Source organism: Arvicola amphibius, chromosome 5 (genome assembly GCF_903992535.2).
Source record: "Arvicola amphibius chromosome 5, mArvAmp1.2, whole genome shotgun sequence".
NCBI lineage: Eukaryota > Metazoa > Chordata > Mammalia > Rodentia > Cricetidae > Arvicola > Arvicola amphibius.
Window position 1 is genome coordinate 54143652 of NC_052051.1, and position 13855 is coordinate 54157506.

The following is a 13855-nucleotide window of genomic DNA, read 5'->3' on the forward strand; positions in this document are numbered from 1 at the left end:
TAAAGGGGGCACATTTATTGTCACTTCCAAATGTACAAAAAAAATTAGAAAATAACCCCCAACTCAATTCCCACCCCACCCCCACAACATTCTTCCCAACACAAATAATTTTCTCCCCAAACCACAAACATAAACTGGTCCTGGTATTTTCATAAACAGTGCAGCTAAGAAACAGTTTAGAGAAAATTGAGCAGGATTCAGAGTATATCCATTCTGTCCTCTCCTATGGTTCTTCCATCTCTGGTGTCAGAGTCCTTTTATAAAGTGGTACATTTGGCTGTTGCTTTAGAGGTCCTCTTGTGCCTTCTTCTTCTTTTTGGGTTTTTCCTCTTGAATTATAGGGGGATTTGTAGCTTCTCGTTGTAGATAGCTGATAAAATCATTCAATTCACGGCCACCCTGAAAAAGGAAAGGTTATTTTAAATTTTTAAAGAACTCTAGTTAAGGGCTAGTTGGATGGCTTTTTGGAATTTGACTCCCAGATCCCAAATGGTAGGAGAGAACTTCTCAAAGCTGTCCTCAGACTTTCACATACATATCCATTGCCACAAATAAAATGTAAATAAATAGGCCAATAAAACAACTAGGCTTGGGGGCTGAAGAGATGGCTTAATGGTTAAGCGTACTGACTGCTCTTCCAGAGGACCCAGGTTCAATCACCACCACCTACATGGCAGTTCACAACTGTATATAATGCCAGTTCCAGATGTCCAACACCCTTAGAGGCAAAACAACAATTCACATAAAAATAAACAAATCACACACACACACAAAAGCATGAACGGGCAGTGGTGGCACATGTCTTTGCTCCCAGCACTTGGGAGACAGAGGTAGAGGCAGGAGGAGTTCAAGGTCAGCCTGGTCTACAAAGCTAGTTCCAGGACAGGCTCCAAAACCCTTTCTGGGGGAGAAAAAAAGAGAGGGGAGGGGATGTATATTTCAGGGAAATGGGACAATGCACTTACTTCATACTTCTTTGGATTTAGCTTCTTGTTGGCTGGTGAGAAGTAGATGGTAGGAAAACTAGGAAAAAAAAAAAAACAAAACAGTTCATCAATTTCAAGTCTGAGTGATCCTACCACACCTGTCGGATTGTGGTTTCTAATCTGATCTAATATTGCTTTCCATGAGTGCCTAAATTATACTCTATGGCCCTCAAAATTCTGAGGGAGTCATGTTGGGGTCACCAATGGCAGAAACCTAAGAAATTCACCTCCCCCAAATATAGCCAGCAAGGAAATGGTTTATGGTGGCTACTCAAGGCTGAAGCTGGGTTAATCTGAATTCAGGAGTTTGAGGCCATACTAGGCAGCCAAGTAAATTCCATCTCTAAACACAAACACCTTTTCATCAACATACCCTTTGACTTCATATGGAGAAGGCACATCGTTGGCTGTGGCATCCATCTTGGCTATAACAATATTTGGGTCTTTGCTGAGCTGTTAATACAAATGAAAAGAAGAAGAAACAACAACAAAGAACTTAATCTGTAATCCCAGTACTGAAAAAGCTAAGGCACAGGTATTACCACAAATCCCAGACTGGTGTGTGTTAAAGTGTGAACCTGGCCTCAAATACACATGCACATTCCTGCACACTCCTTCTACACCTGGACACAGAAACAGCACTGTCACGAGTTTCAGGCTAGCCAAAGTTACAGCCACAACATCACTCAAAATACTTGATACCAAGCCAAGCCTAGCGGCCCATGCCTTTCATCCTAGCATTTGGGGGCCAAAAGCAGATGGACCTCAGAGTTTGAAGCATGCCTGGTAGAGCTTTCAGATTCAGGTACTTATTGATTTATGACTTAGACAATTATGAGAAGAACACAGACTTATTTCCTAACCTCCTAGCTTCTCTCTTATGAGCTGGTTCTTGCAGAAGACTGTATGTAAGGCCAGGTCTAGTCCTTCATGTAGAGGCTGAGCATATGCTCAGGCTGCTCCTGGACTATACAATAAGACCCTGTCTCAAAACAAAACACTAAGACTACACATAGCCACCTTTAAGTTCTATCTATATATCTACCTACCTACCTACCTACCTATCTGGTGTGGAGTTTTTTAGTTTATTGAGAGAAGAGTAAAGGGGAAGGAAGAGAGAAAGAGAGAGAGAGGCAGAGAGACATGCTTGCCTCCTTCAAAAGAACAGCATGAAAAGTAGCCACCTTTAAATTTACCTGGCTTGGATTACATTACAAAGAAAACCACCAAGTTTTTTTTTTTTTTTTTTTTTAAATGAAGGACTATACAAATTCAGAAACATCACCAAAATCCAGATGACCCCAGACATTTGTAACCATGCTGTAGAATGAGCCTGATTTGTGTTAAGCTGGCTATCTGTTAACTTCTTTATAGACTAGGGGGCAGTCAAGAGCAAACGTGTAAACAATAGTTGGGAAAGAATATACCAGTACTTAGGAACTAATTAAGTCTATGCTTAAAATACATATAAACTTCCAGCTCAATCTTGTATTCATAGAGGGTTCAGACTTACTTTCTCTCCTAGTTCTTTATATTTGGGTTCCAGATTCTTACAGTGACCACACCAAGGAGCATAAAATTCAATCAGCACATCCTTATCTTCATTATTCACTATGTCATCAAAATTTTCTGCTACCACAACCTAGAACACAGAAGATTCTCTAGTCATAAGAAAGCTGAAAAATAAATCCACAAGCAATTCGCCTCAATTTGCATTACAAAATTTACACACCCGTAAACATGTTGTTATGTCCCATTAACCAATTTATCCTCACATCTAACCCCATCAAACTATGTTTAGGAAGCCACAGGAAATAAAAACAAATGCTACCTAGTGATTTTCTTTCTTTTAAAAAACTTTACTCATGAGGTGGGAGAGATGGCTCAGTGGTTGAGAGCATTGATTGCTCTTCCAGAGGACCTAGATTTAATTCCTAACTCAGAACTATCTGTAGCTACAGTCAGGGATCTGACACCCTTACAGACATACATGCAAACAAAACACCAATGCACATTAAAAAAAAAATCTTTACTCATTGTGTGTATATATTATAGATACGAACTTCATAGAGTTTATTCTCTTCTCTCCTTCTACTGCTATGTGAGATCAAGGGATCAAACTGGTCCCTTGCATTAAGTGCTTTCCACATGGAATCACCTCTTGGATCTGTAATGGTTCTTAGTTGGAGATGTAGCTCAGTGGTAGAATGCTTACTTAATATGGGTTTGAGTCCCAGTATTAAAAACAAACGTCAAATTAAAAACAAATTAAAGAAATGTCTGTAAGGATTTTGGTCAGGTCTATCAACGTTAAGATTTAGGAAGAGACCACTGAAGACAGGAACACACCTTGACAGGCCCATCGTTGGTCTCTGGGATAGGCTCAGACTTCAGGTATCTCTTTAGGTTTCCATCAAAGTAATCCTGCAGGAACCGCTCAAGAGCCTTGCCATCCCGTCTGCAAATGCAAAGAGAGGTTCTTACGGGAACTCATGATTCTTTTCTCTTGCTTCCACCACCCAAGCGCATGCTGGAATTACAACAGCATACCACCATTGCCCAGCTTCTACCCACTACTTCTAATGAGGTGGAATTATGTAAGAATTCCAAGCTGCTACCCTTTCGTTAGTCTGCAGAAATTACGATCTTTAATGTACGTATGACGGGAAGCCTGGAGACTTCTCCCTACCCCAATGTTACTCTTTCTAAGTTCTCAGTGTCTAGGCTTTAATGATTTTCTGCGTTGAATTCAATGCCAAGGAACAACTTACGAGAACTCTTCTTGCATGACAAACTTCTCTCCTTTAGCAGTTCTGATAGCCACAACAGGAACCTCTCCAGTGGTGCTTTCCAAACCAAAATCAGACAGCTCATGGCTAAAGGTTTTACGGCTTGCTACAGCAAAGTTGAGTTTGTGTCCAGCATCAAGGAATTTCTTTGCCACCATCATCACCCTGTGAGAAATAAGAGAAATATTAGTACCATGACCAAAACAGTGTGATGAAGCAGTTTTTCCCAAACTAAGAGACCTATAGTTCTAGCAGTCCTGGAGCATGTAGAGCAGGCTGATCTCAAACTCACACAGTGCTTGGATTAAAGGTGTGTATCATTATGCCAGGCTAAGTCTTTGAAACTAAGAAGCAGGAAGTTAGAAAGAAAAGAGTTCTATGATTCATCCATTCAGTCTTCTGGAATTAGCTTGAACTTATAATACCAGGCACTGATCATGTTACAATTTTGTGAGTTAGTAACCTTTCCTCTTAAGAAGTGGTGGCACCTAACCCATTTGATAGGAATTTTCCTACACTAATAACTGTAAAATCTATTGTATGAATAAAAACTGACCTGAAAGGTTGAAACACACCCAGGAAATTTATTAAGAAGTGGGAGCAATGTTTAAGTTTACTGTACTGATCAGGCTCACACCTTTCAATATATACCCTGGAGTCAGTGTAGTACAGTAAAGAACACAGAATTCACATCCATAGTGTATGTTAGTTGTCCTATGGCTTTAAATGCAGTTTTTGGAGATATGTGATCCTTTCCACTTTCCCCCTTTTCTTTTAAAGACAGAATCGTAGGCTGTCCAGACTATTCAAAAATTTGGTATGTAGCACGGGTAACTTAAACGTGACTGTCCTGTCTCTGTCCCCTAAACGCCTGACTACAGTCCTGTGCTATTGCACCAGTTGTGACGTGACTGTCCTGTCTCTGTCTCCTAAACGCCTGGCTACAGTCCTGTGCTATTGCACCAGTTGTGTTTTGTTTATTTTCTCTTTTTTAAATGTGTTGCTGGAACGGGTGAGATGGCTTAGTCTGATAATCGGAGTTTGATTCCCAGGAAGCACATGGTAGGAGAACAGAACCCAGGGCTTTGTGTTGCTAGGCAACCACTGTACCAACTAAGCCACATCACCTTTCCATTCTCATCTAATCTTACACCCCAGGGTAACAAGATAACTAGAACCGTTCATGGAACGGGTAAACATGTCTACATAAAGGAACAACATAGTTTTAATTACCTGTTTCTCCAATAGTTGGAGCCTTTAGCATTCTTTTCATAGTCCACATCATAGTAGGCTGTAAGTAAGTCCTTGCCCTGTATCAAATCTTTATTGTCTTCTGTCATATGAGGACAGATGCCAAAACTGAAACAAAATAATCCATTAGCTTTGTCATTTTCTAGCTGTATCATGGAAATATTAAAGTGACAGCAACAAGGAAGAGGCACTCACATGCTGTCCTGGATAAACCTTTTAATCTTGCCACTGCTCATTTTCTCTTCAGTATATGCCACAGTTTTGTCTTCAAACTTGTTAGCAAGATGTGAAGGACGAAATAAAGTGATCCCCCTTAAAGAAAAAAACAACAACAAGGTGTCTTAGCATCAGATAGCCAAGTTGTTTGTTATACTCCATTTAAAGCTCAGATAACTGCCGAGTGGTGGTGGCGCACGCCTTTAATTCCAGTACTCAGGAGGCATGGGCAGGTGAATCCCTGTGAGTTTGAGGCCAGTCTGGTCTACAAGAGCTAGTTCCAGGATAGGCTCCAAAGCTACAGAGAAACCCTGTCTCACAAACAAACAAATAATAAAGCTCAGATACCTTTAATACCAGAAATTAAAATCAGAAGGCAGAGGCAAGTGGATCTCCGTGGGGCCTGCCTGGTCTACATCAACCAGGGCTATATAGAGACCCTGTATCAAAAAAGAAAAAACTGAGACAAGACAGGCATTGTGACACACCTGTAATCTCTCCATTTTGAACCGATAAAACAAAACAAAACACAACAAAACCACTCGAAGTCTACAAGGATTAGACTGATACTTGGTCTTTAAAATCAGAATCACGGAACTAAAACAGAATTAAACTAAAATTATTCTAACCATTTATTAGAACAAATTACAGGATGTAAATCCTAATACCCACTGATCACACCCAAAATTAAGGTCATAAAAGAGCTTTAGTGCTGGAGAGAATGTATCTGTGGTACCAAGATCATCCATTTGTACTTAAACTGTTGGCAATAAACTTGACAATAAAAGTTGTTAGAGCCTTTTCTATTTTGCTGTTGTTTTGTGGTCTACGCCTTTAACCCCAGCACTCAAGCAGCAGAGGCTATCTCTTGAGTTCGATGCCAGCCTGGTCTACAGAGAGAATTCCAGGTCAGTCAGGACTACACAGAGAAACCCTGTCTCAAAATACCAAATTAAAAACAAAACAGGTGTGCCAGGCAGTGGTGGTGCATGCCTTTAATCCCAGCACTTAGGAGGCAGAGGCAGATGAATCTCAGTGAGTTTGAGGCCAGTGTGGTCTATAAAGTGGGTTCCAGGACAGCCAGGAATGTCACATCGAGAACCCTGTCTTGAAACAACAACAAAAAACAAAACAAAAAACAGGCATACACCAACACACTTAGGCTTTTTATGTGAATGCACGGCAAGCACTTTACTGATGAGCTCTTTTGAGCTCTTATCTACAATTCTCAACCTAATTGTCATACTCTACTGGGAAAATCTCATCTACTAAGAATCACCTCGCTGGGCATGGTCCAGAGACAAGACTGCTGCAAGTTCAAGTCCAGCTTCACCTACAATGCAAGACCCTTTCTCAAGAAAAAGTGAACCACCTCCTTCTATGAAGCCCTTTTTTTGTGACATGCCCACGTGGGTTCCCAAAGAAGCCAGAAGGACATCTGTCAGAACCCCTGAAATAGGTAGTTATAAGCTACCCGACATGGGTCCTCTGCAAGAGCAGTACTAGTTTTTAACCACTGACCCATCTCTCCAGCCCATACAGCCTTTTCTTTCCTCTGGTTTTTCAAGCAGGGTTTCTCTGTGTAGCCTTTGCTGTCCTTGACCTCAAGAGTTCTGCCTCCCAAGTTCTGCTGGGATTAGAGGCATGTCACTCTACCACCTGGCCCTATAAGCTTTTCTAATACCTTCCCCAGGCCACAAAAAAAGGGGAAAAAACTCCCCCTTTTATATATTTCTACAGAAAATGTGCAATACGACATTTCTACATATATTTGCTTATATGCTGTCTCCTTTTATAGGCAACGGTTTTCTAAACTGAGCTTACTTATGCTAGAAGGGCTCATTAACTTCTTGGAAACAAAACACAAGCTAAGTAACAACACAAAAGGCATAGATCCCAAAATTCACAGTAAGCGATAAGAGAATGCAATTCAGTCACTTACTCTCCATTATCATCGTACTCCTTCACCAGAGACTCAACGTTGGTGTGCGCAAATCGGTAGTTATCTCTCAAGTTGCTGGCTGCTTTTAGGAACTCGGAGTGCCCATCACTGAATAAATCCCTAAAAAAACCTGTATAGGAAATGTCAAACACAAAGAATAACCAAGTGCCATGACTTACATTATTCTTCTAGTGTTCAAGCCTTCCGTCTGTTATGGACAAAGTACTTTAGGTTAAGACCAGGCTGCTTCCGACATCTGACATAACACTTACACTAAGACTTTCTTCCTTCAGTTTTCCAGAACAGATCTGGGCAAACTTTCTCACCTCTTAAGAGTTTTATTGTTTGTTTGTTTTTAAGATTTGTTTATTATGTACACAGTGTTCAGCCTCCATGCCTGCAGGCCAGAAGAGGGCACCAGATCACATTACAGATGGTTGTGAGCCACCATGTGGTTGATGGGAATTGAATCAGGACCTCTGGAAGAGCAGTCAGTGCTCTTAACCTCTGAGCCATCTCTCCAGCCCACCTCTTAAGAGTTTTAAGAAATACTTCAGGTATTAGATAAAACAATGGGGGAAGAAGCTCAATGGTTAAGTGCATCAGCCGTTCTTCCAAAGGACCTGAGTTCAGTTCCCAGCACCTAAACAGTGGCTCAACAACTATCTGGTTCCAGATAACATAATACCTTCTGACCTCTCTTGTGGGGGCCCACAGATGTGAGTCCTGCTCCACCCTGACTAAAGGTCAGAGTTCAGACATTATGACACTCTTTGGATTGCAAACACACATGTGGTGCACATATGTACATACATGGGAACAAAATACTCAAACACATTGAATAGATCAATAAAAGGCTCCTTATGGCTAACTATTAAGAAAAAAAGAAGCCAGGTGGTGATGGTGCATGACTTTAATCTCGGCATTTCCTGCCCACAATAAAATCTCTCCTCATTGCATGCATTCCTTCCATGACAGGAGACTTGCACTAGAATTTAGAAATTTCTGTACCAATGTTTTGAACATCCCCAACTATAAGACTAATCTCTTTCCTTTTGCATGACCCAGCCTCAGGAATTTATAGCAACAGGAACTTGACCAATAACCACAAAGTTTCCTATAAAAATCAAATATAGAGATGGAAATGGACTATTTACTTATATCTCCTTGCCTTAAACCTCATTTTAGTTTAATTACCCTGCTAAAGACTTAGCTCTCAGAGTTAGAGAAGGAACAGATCTAGGAATATATGGCTCAGTAGTGGAGTACTTGTCTAGCAGGAGTGAGGAGATAGGTTAAATTTCCAGCACTGTGGGGTAGGGGTGGGAGGTAAGCCAATGACACTCCTATTATGGTCTAAGAATACAAACCCACACAACCCATTCTCTTGCCTTGTTATAGTTTCTGATTCAGTTCTATCAGTTACCTTTTAACTACTTCAAGCTTGCCTAAGCTGCTTTAACCTGTGGCTTTCCCAAACATGGAAGTTTTTAACATCCAATCAATGTTGTGGCATAACCAAACACCTGCTACTTACCCACCACTGAAGCATCTTTATCACTAATGAACTTCTTAAATTCTTCCTCAGACCTGAGAGGAACTGAAGCTGGTCCTGCTTGCTTCTTCAAGTGGCTGACAATTCCATCTTAGAAGACAAAAATCACATTGACACATAATTTGAGAAGGTAAGGTTGGAATGATTCAAAATTCATAAAAATAAAACAATGTATGTTTTCAATGAAGTTTTTCCCCAATCCTACCCCTAAACTATTCACATACACAAACACTTAACTTCAGTTTGTGTATCCTTCTACTTGATTTTAGCCAAAAAGGCCAAGAAGCAATTGGTATATCCTTCTAAAGCAAGCACGCACGCATACACAAAAAAAACACACACACACACGAAATTACATTCTTTTATCTTTAAAAACAGCACTATATACTCCAACATACACTTGTCTTTTTCGGAAGGCAGGGTGGGATGGGGTGGTGTCCTAAGCTCACAGATGTCTCCTGCTTTTCCCTCCCATAAAACTACTCTTAGCCGTGGTTGTAGAGCAGAGGCTTACTTTGACCTCCAATCCTTCTCCAAGTGCTAAGACTATAAGGATGTACCACTATGCCTAACTCAAGTAATTTTGGTAATTTAACATAGTATATAGAACTAATTCATGCCAAATTCATAATGAGCTGTGCTACTTCTACCACACACCCCCATCCTTAAGAGGAAATCCTGCAGAATGTGGTTCTTCTAGCATGTGGGTTCTGGGGATTGTTATGGTGGGCAGTGGGTACCCATCCTGACAGCCTTTCAATCCTTGGTTATAATTGCAGAGTGCTTTTGAAAAAATTTACATACTGTGATTAATTTAATCCACAACAACTGGCAGACATTTATTTTTAATCTTTTGTTTTTTCAAAAAACTCCATGATAAATAACCTTAGCTGCAGGTGAATTTGCACAATATATCTGTAGTGTAAATTTCCAGAAGTAAATCCACAGTCAAAGAGTACAGGAATTTATACTTGTTAAGCTGTTTTCCTACAAGATTTACCCTCTCCCCATCCCACCCCCTTTTTTGACATCCCACCCCTTTTTGAGACAGGGTTTCTCTGTGTTCCCCTGGCTGTCCTGGAACTCACTTTGTAGACCAGGCTGGCCTCAAACTCAGAGATCCACCTGCCTCTGCCTCCCAAATCCTGGAATTAAAGCTGTGCGAGTGGTAAGCTCTGCTTTAATTTTTTGGAGGAATCATCACATCATCTTCCGCAGTAGCTCTATTACTTTTCATCCCCATCAACAGCATACAATGGTTTCCATGTCTCTAAAGCCTCACCAATACATGTGTGTATGCTCTTTTGTGAATGCTGCCGATTCAGCATAAGGCTATCTCAATCATGGTATAAACAAGAGATTCCTTCTCTACTGTGCTACCTTCCAGGCCATTTTATGCCCACTACCCAGACCTTTATTTTTTTTTCTAAATAAAGAAACAGTAGTAGCCATTGTAATGAGCACAAGACAGTTTTCTTGCTACGCTGGGGACTGAACCCAACACTCACACGTTATCAAATACTTTACCACTCACTATCTATAGTCCACATGTAGTGATGACCGTCTTTCACCTTCCATCAATCAGAACCCAAATAACAGAAAAAGACCACTGTTTTGCGTATGAACACCAACTCTCTCAAGAGAATCTTCGAGTAGATAAAATTGATAGCACTTATCAAATGAAAACATGCTTAGTTGAGCTTATCAAGTATTTTCTATATTACTTTATAATCAAGTCATTTAGACAGAAAACCTTTTTGTCACCTAAAATGAACTCTAAAATGAACAACTTTTATGACTGTTAAGTATGCTGAAACCTTTTCTCTTTGATTTTTTTCAAGTTAGAGTTTCTCTGTGTAACAGCCCCAGCTATCCTAAAACCTTAACAAAACATTAATTCAATTTCCAGAAGATAATCCAAGGAAGGAAGATGGCATATGCCTATAATACCATTACTTGTAAAACTGAGGCAAGAGGATCAGGAATTTAAACCTAAGCCATGTATAAGTGGTACATGACTTTAATCCCAGGATTTGGGAGGCAGAGGCAGGCTGATCTCTGCAAATTCAAAGCCATCAGGGATTACATAGTTAAGTTCCAGGGCAGCCAGAGCTACACAGCGAAACCCTGTCTTGAAAATATAAAAACGAAGAAAGAAGTTTAAGCCTAGCCTGGGTTTCAGGCAATTTAGATCCTTACCGGCAGTCCTAGGCCCATCATAAGCACCTGCTTCTTCACCATCTCTAAATATTTTAAGGGTTGGGTAGCCACTGACTCCATATTTATTACAGGTATTTGTGTTGGCAGTGCAGTCCACCTAAGAGTAGACAAAACAAGAGTTATTTTGTTATCTAAGCACCTGCTGCAAGATCTCATAGTCCCAAAATATTATGACTGGCTATCCCCATAGAGGATCAATACTTCTTGGAACACTTCCCATAGGTCATTAGACCTTAAAAATGCATTAGTGCTACCTAACTAGATGCTTCTTGGCTTCATATGCAAACTCTAAAATTAATTTTTTTATTTCAATAATGCCCTTCTTCCTTTTCATGCTGCAGATCAAACCCAGTGCTCTAACACTGAGCTATTCTCAGTCCCAATAGTGATTTACTTTGGTAACATTCATTACCAAATGCACGTGCTTGGCATGCCCACTTTTAGACAGGACAGGGTATAATTTGGTTTTACAAATAAGTTGTCTATTGGCAAATGCATCAATAGTTGTTACATAAAAGCAAACAACTGGTTTAAAACCACACGAAACAGATTAACCTTTACACGATTCTGAGGTTTGATTCTTATGTACTGAAATGGGTAAAATAGGGTTCAGAAAATTAATACAGCTGGGCAGTGGTGGCGCACGCCTTTAATCCCAGCACTTGGGAGGCAGAGGCAGGCGGATCTCTGTGAGTTCGAGGCCAGCCTGGTCTACAAGAGCTAGTTCCAAGACAGGCTCTAAAAACTACAGGGAAACCCTGTCTCGAAAAACAAAATAAATAAATAAATAAATGAATGAATAAAATAAAATAATAATGCACAGTTTACAACCTCCTTAATAACTTTATGCCCCAGTCACAAGAAACAAAAATTATAACATGATGTTTTTGCTAGGACAAGTTGCTTAATATCTAGATTCAATATAGTTTTAAATACTTTTAATATATAGCCAGGTGGTGATGGCTCATGCCTTTAATCCCAGCACTCAGGAGGCGGAGGCAAGTGGATCTCTGTGAGTTGAAGACCAGCTTGGTCTAAAGAGCAATCTTCAGGACAGCTAGAGCAGCACAGAGAAACCCTATCTCAGAAAAAAACAAAACAAAACAAAACAAAAAAAAACACAAGACTTTTAAATTCGAACACCTGTGAGCTTAGTACTTCAGAATGGCAAAATTTACTACTAATTATTATTTTCACCTGTTTGAGACAGGGTCTTCAGTAGCTCAGGTTAGTCTTGAACTTTTTCCTGTCTCTACCTCCTAAATGCTCGCATCACAGGTCACCACCATAGCTAATACTTAAAACTCTATGAAAAACAAACACCCACCTTAAACTAACCACTTGGCTACATACTCAGCGATAGCCCCTGCCTTTTTCCCTGATCCCATGACTGACCTATCAGGGCAGATTCCTCAATACTCCTTCTCACCCTTACAGCTATACCTTTACTGTCTTTGTCAGCCCTTACTGCTCATTTACTATTTTCTTTGTTTAAAGTTCTTTTAACTTTTATTGATTCTTTGTAGATTTCACATTGTGTATTCTAATCCTACTCAATCTCCCTGTCCCCTCCAATCCTCCCTCTTGCCCTTGCACCCTCCCTCCACCCCTGCAACCAAAACAAAATTTAAAAGAAAAACTAAAAATCAAACCAAACCAACCAACAAAAAGTATCTAGTGGTTGGAGTATGGGTGACTCAATCTGAGGCCCTGGAAGCAGGAGAACTGGCCCCACTCCTGGCTGCAGGCTGCACTGGGTGGTCACCTAGCTAAGGCAGTGCTGGAGAGCTCGCCCAGGGAATGAGGACGAAAGAAAACTAACTGGTGGGCTCACCAACCCAGCTACTGACCAGGTCCAGAACTGTTGGAGCACATAAAGGGGACAAGCCTACAGATTCAAAACGGCAGGATCTCCACAACACAGGACAAGAGGATTCCCAGTGAGAGACTGCTATCAGTGGTCTAGCAGAAGCCAGAGGCCTTGAGTCAGACCAATGACTCACGGTCATGAATATTTTCAAGAAAAGATGAACAGACTAAAGGGTAAACTATGTGACTCAACAGGCCACACTACGGATTCCACGACAAGATTCTCGCCCACCCTTTTGTGATGTTTTATTTTGCATAGGAGTGCTCTGGCTGCACACGTATGTACCAGGCTCAAAGGCCAGCACAGGGCATCATATCCCCTGGGACTGTAGTTACAAATGGTTGCAACCCACTGCCCGAGCATCTATGTCCTCCATAACAGAGGCCAAGTGCTCTTAACCACTCAACCTCTCTCCAACCAAAAAACAAAACAAAACAAAACCAACCCCCCCCCCCCCCCCAAAAAAAACCTAGCTTTATACACTTGGGTCAGTGAAAAGGCTCAGAATGTAAAAGGGGCTTGTTGCCAAACCCAAGGACTCACACAAAATATGTACACAAGCCCACACATATGTGCAATAAAAAATACTTCATATTCCTTTCTGGTGAATTCATTGATGCTCACCTTTGCTAATGGGACTATTCCTTTTAATCTAGTTGCTGCAGCTTCATACTCAGGGGCAAGCCTCTTGCAATGTCCACACCTATTAAAAAGAAAAAAAAGTCAGATTCTTTGTATAACACAAACTTAACTCATGTTTCCTTCTTATCTGGAAGAACCTCAAATCATATTACTGCTTTGTTTTTTTTTAAAGATTTTTATTTATTATGTATACAGGTTTCTTCCTGCATGTATCCGGCAGTACAGAAGAGGACACCAGATCTTATTACAGATAGTTGTGAGCCACCATGTGGTTGCTGGGAATTGAACTCAGGACCTCTGGAAGAGTAGCCAGTGTTCTTTTCCTCTGAGCCATCTCTCCAGCCACCTACTGCTTTGTTTTTTGAAGACAGGGTCTTGATACAC

The 13855-nt window shown here is 40.6% G+C and overlaps 1 protein-coding gene across 1 annotated transcript in view; it reads right to left on the minus strand.

The window, feature by feature from the left end:
- Positions 1-13855, minus strand: part of Pdia3 (protein disulfide isomerase family A member 3) — a 21269-nt gene continuing 7414 nt past the window's right edge. Inside the window, exons 2-13 of the mRNA XM_038329468.2 lie at positions 13454-13532; positions 10939-11056; positions 8722-8829; positions 7185-7314; positions 5222-5338; positions 5009-5134; positions 3758-3940; positions 3336-3444; positions 2500-2628; positions 1360-1439; positions 966-1023; positions 1-399 (exon numbers count right to left, since the gene is read on the minus strand). Of these exons, the coding sequence (XP_038185396.1) occupies positions 286-399; positions 966-1023; positions 1360-1439; positions 2500-2628; positions 3336-3444; positions 3758-3940; positions 5009-5134; positions 5222-5338; positions 7185-7314; positions 8722-8829; positions 10939-11056; positions 13454-13532 (1351 nt within the window). The 3' untranslated portion in view covers positions 1-285. The remainder of the gene's footprint in view (positions 400-965; positions 1024-1359; positions 1440-2499; positions 2629-3335; positions 3445-3757; positions 3941-5008; positions 5135-5221; positions 5339-7184; positions 7315-8721; positions 8830-10938; positions 11057-13453; positions 13533-13855) is intronic.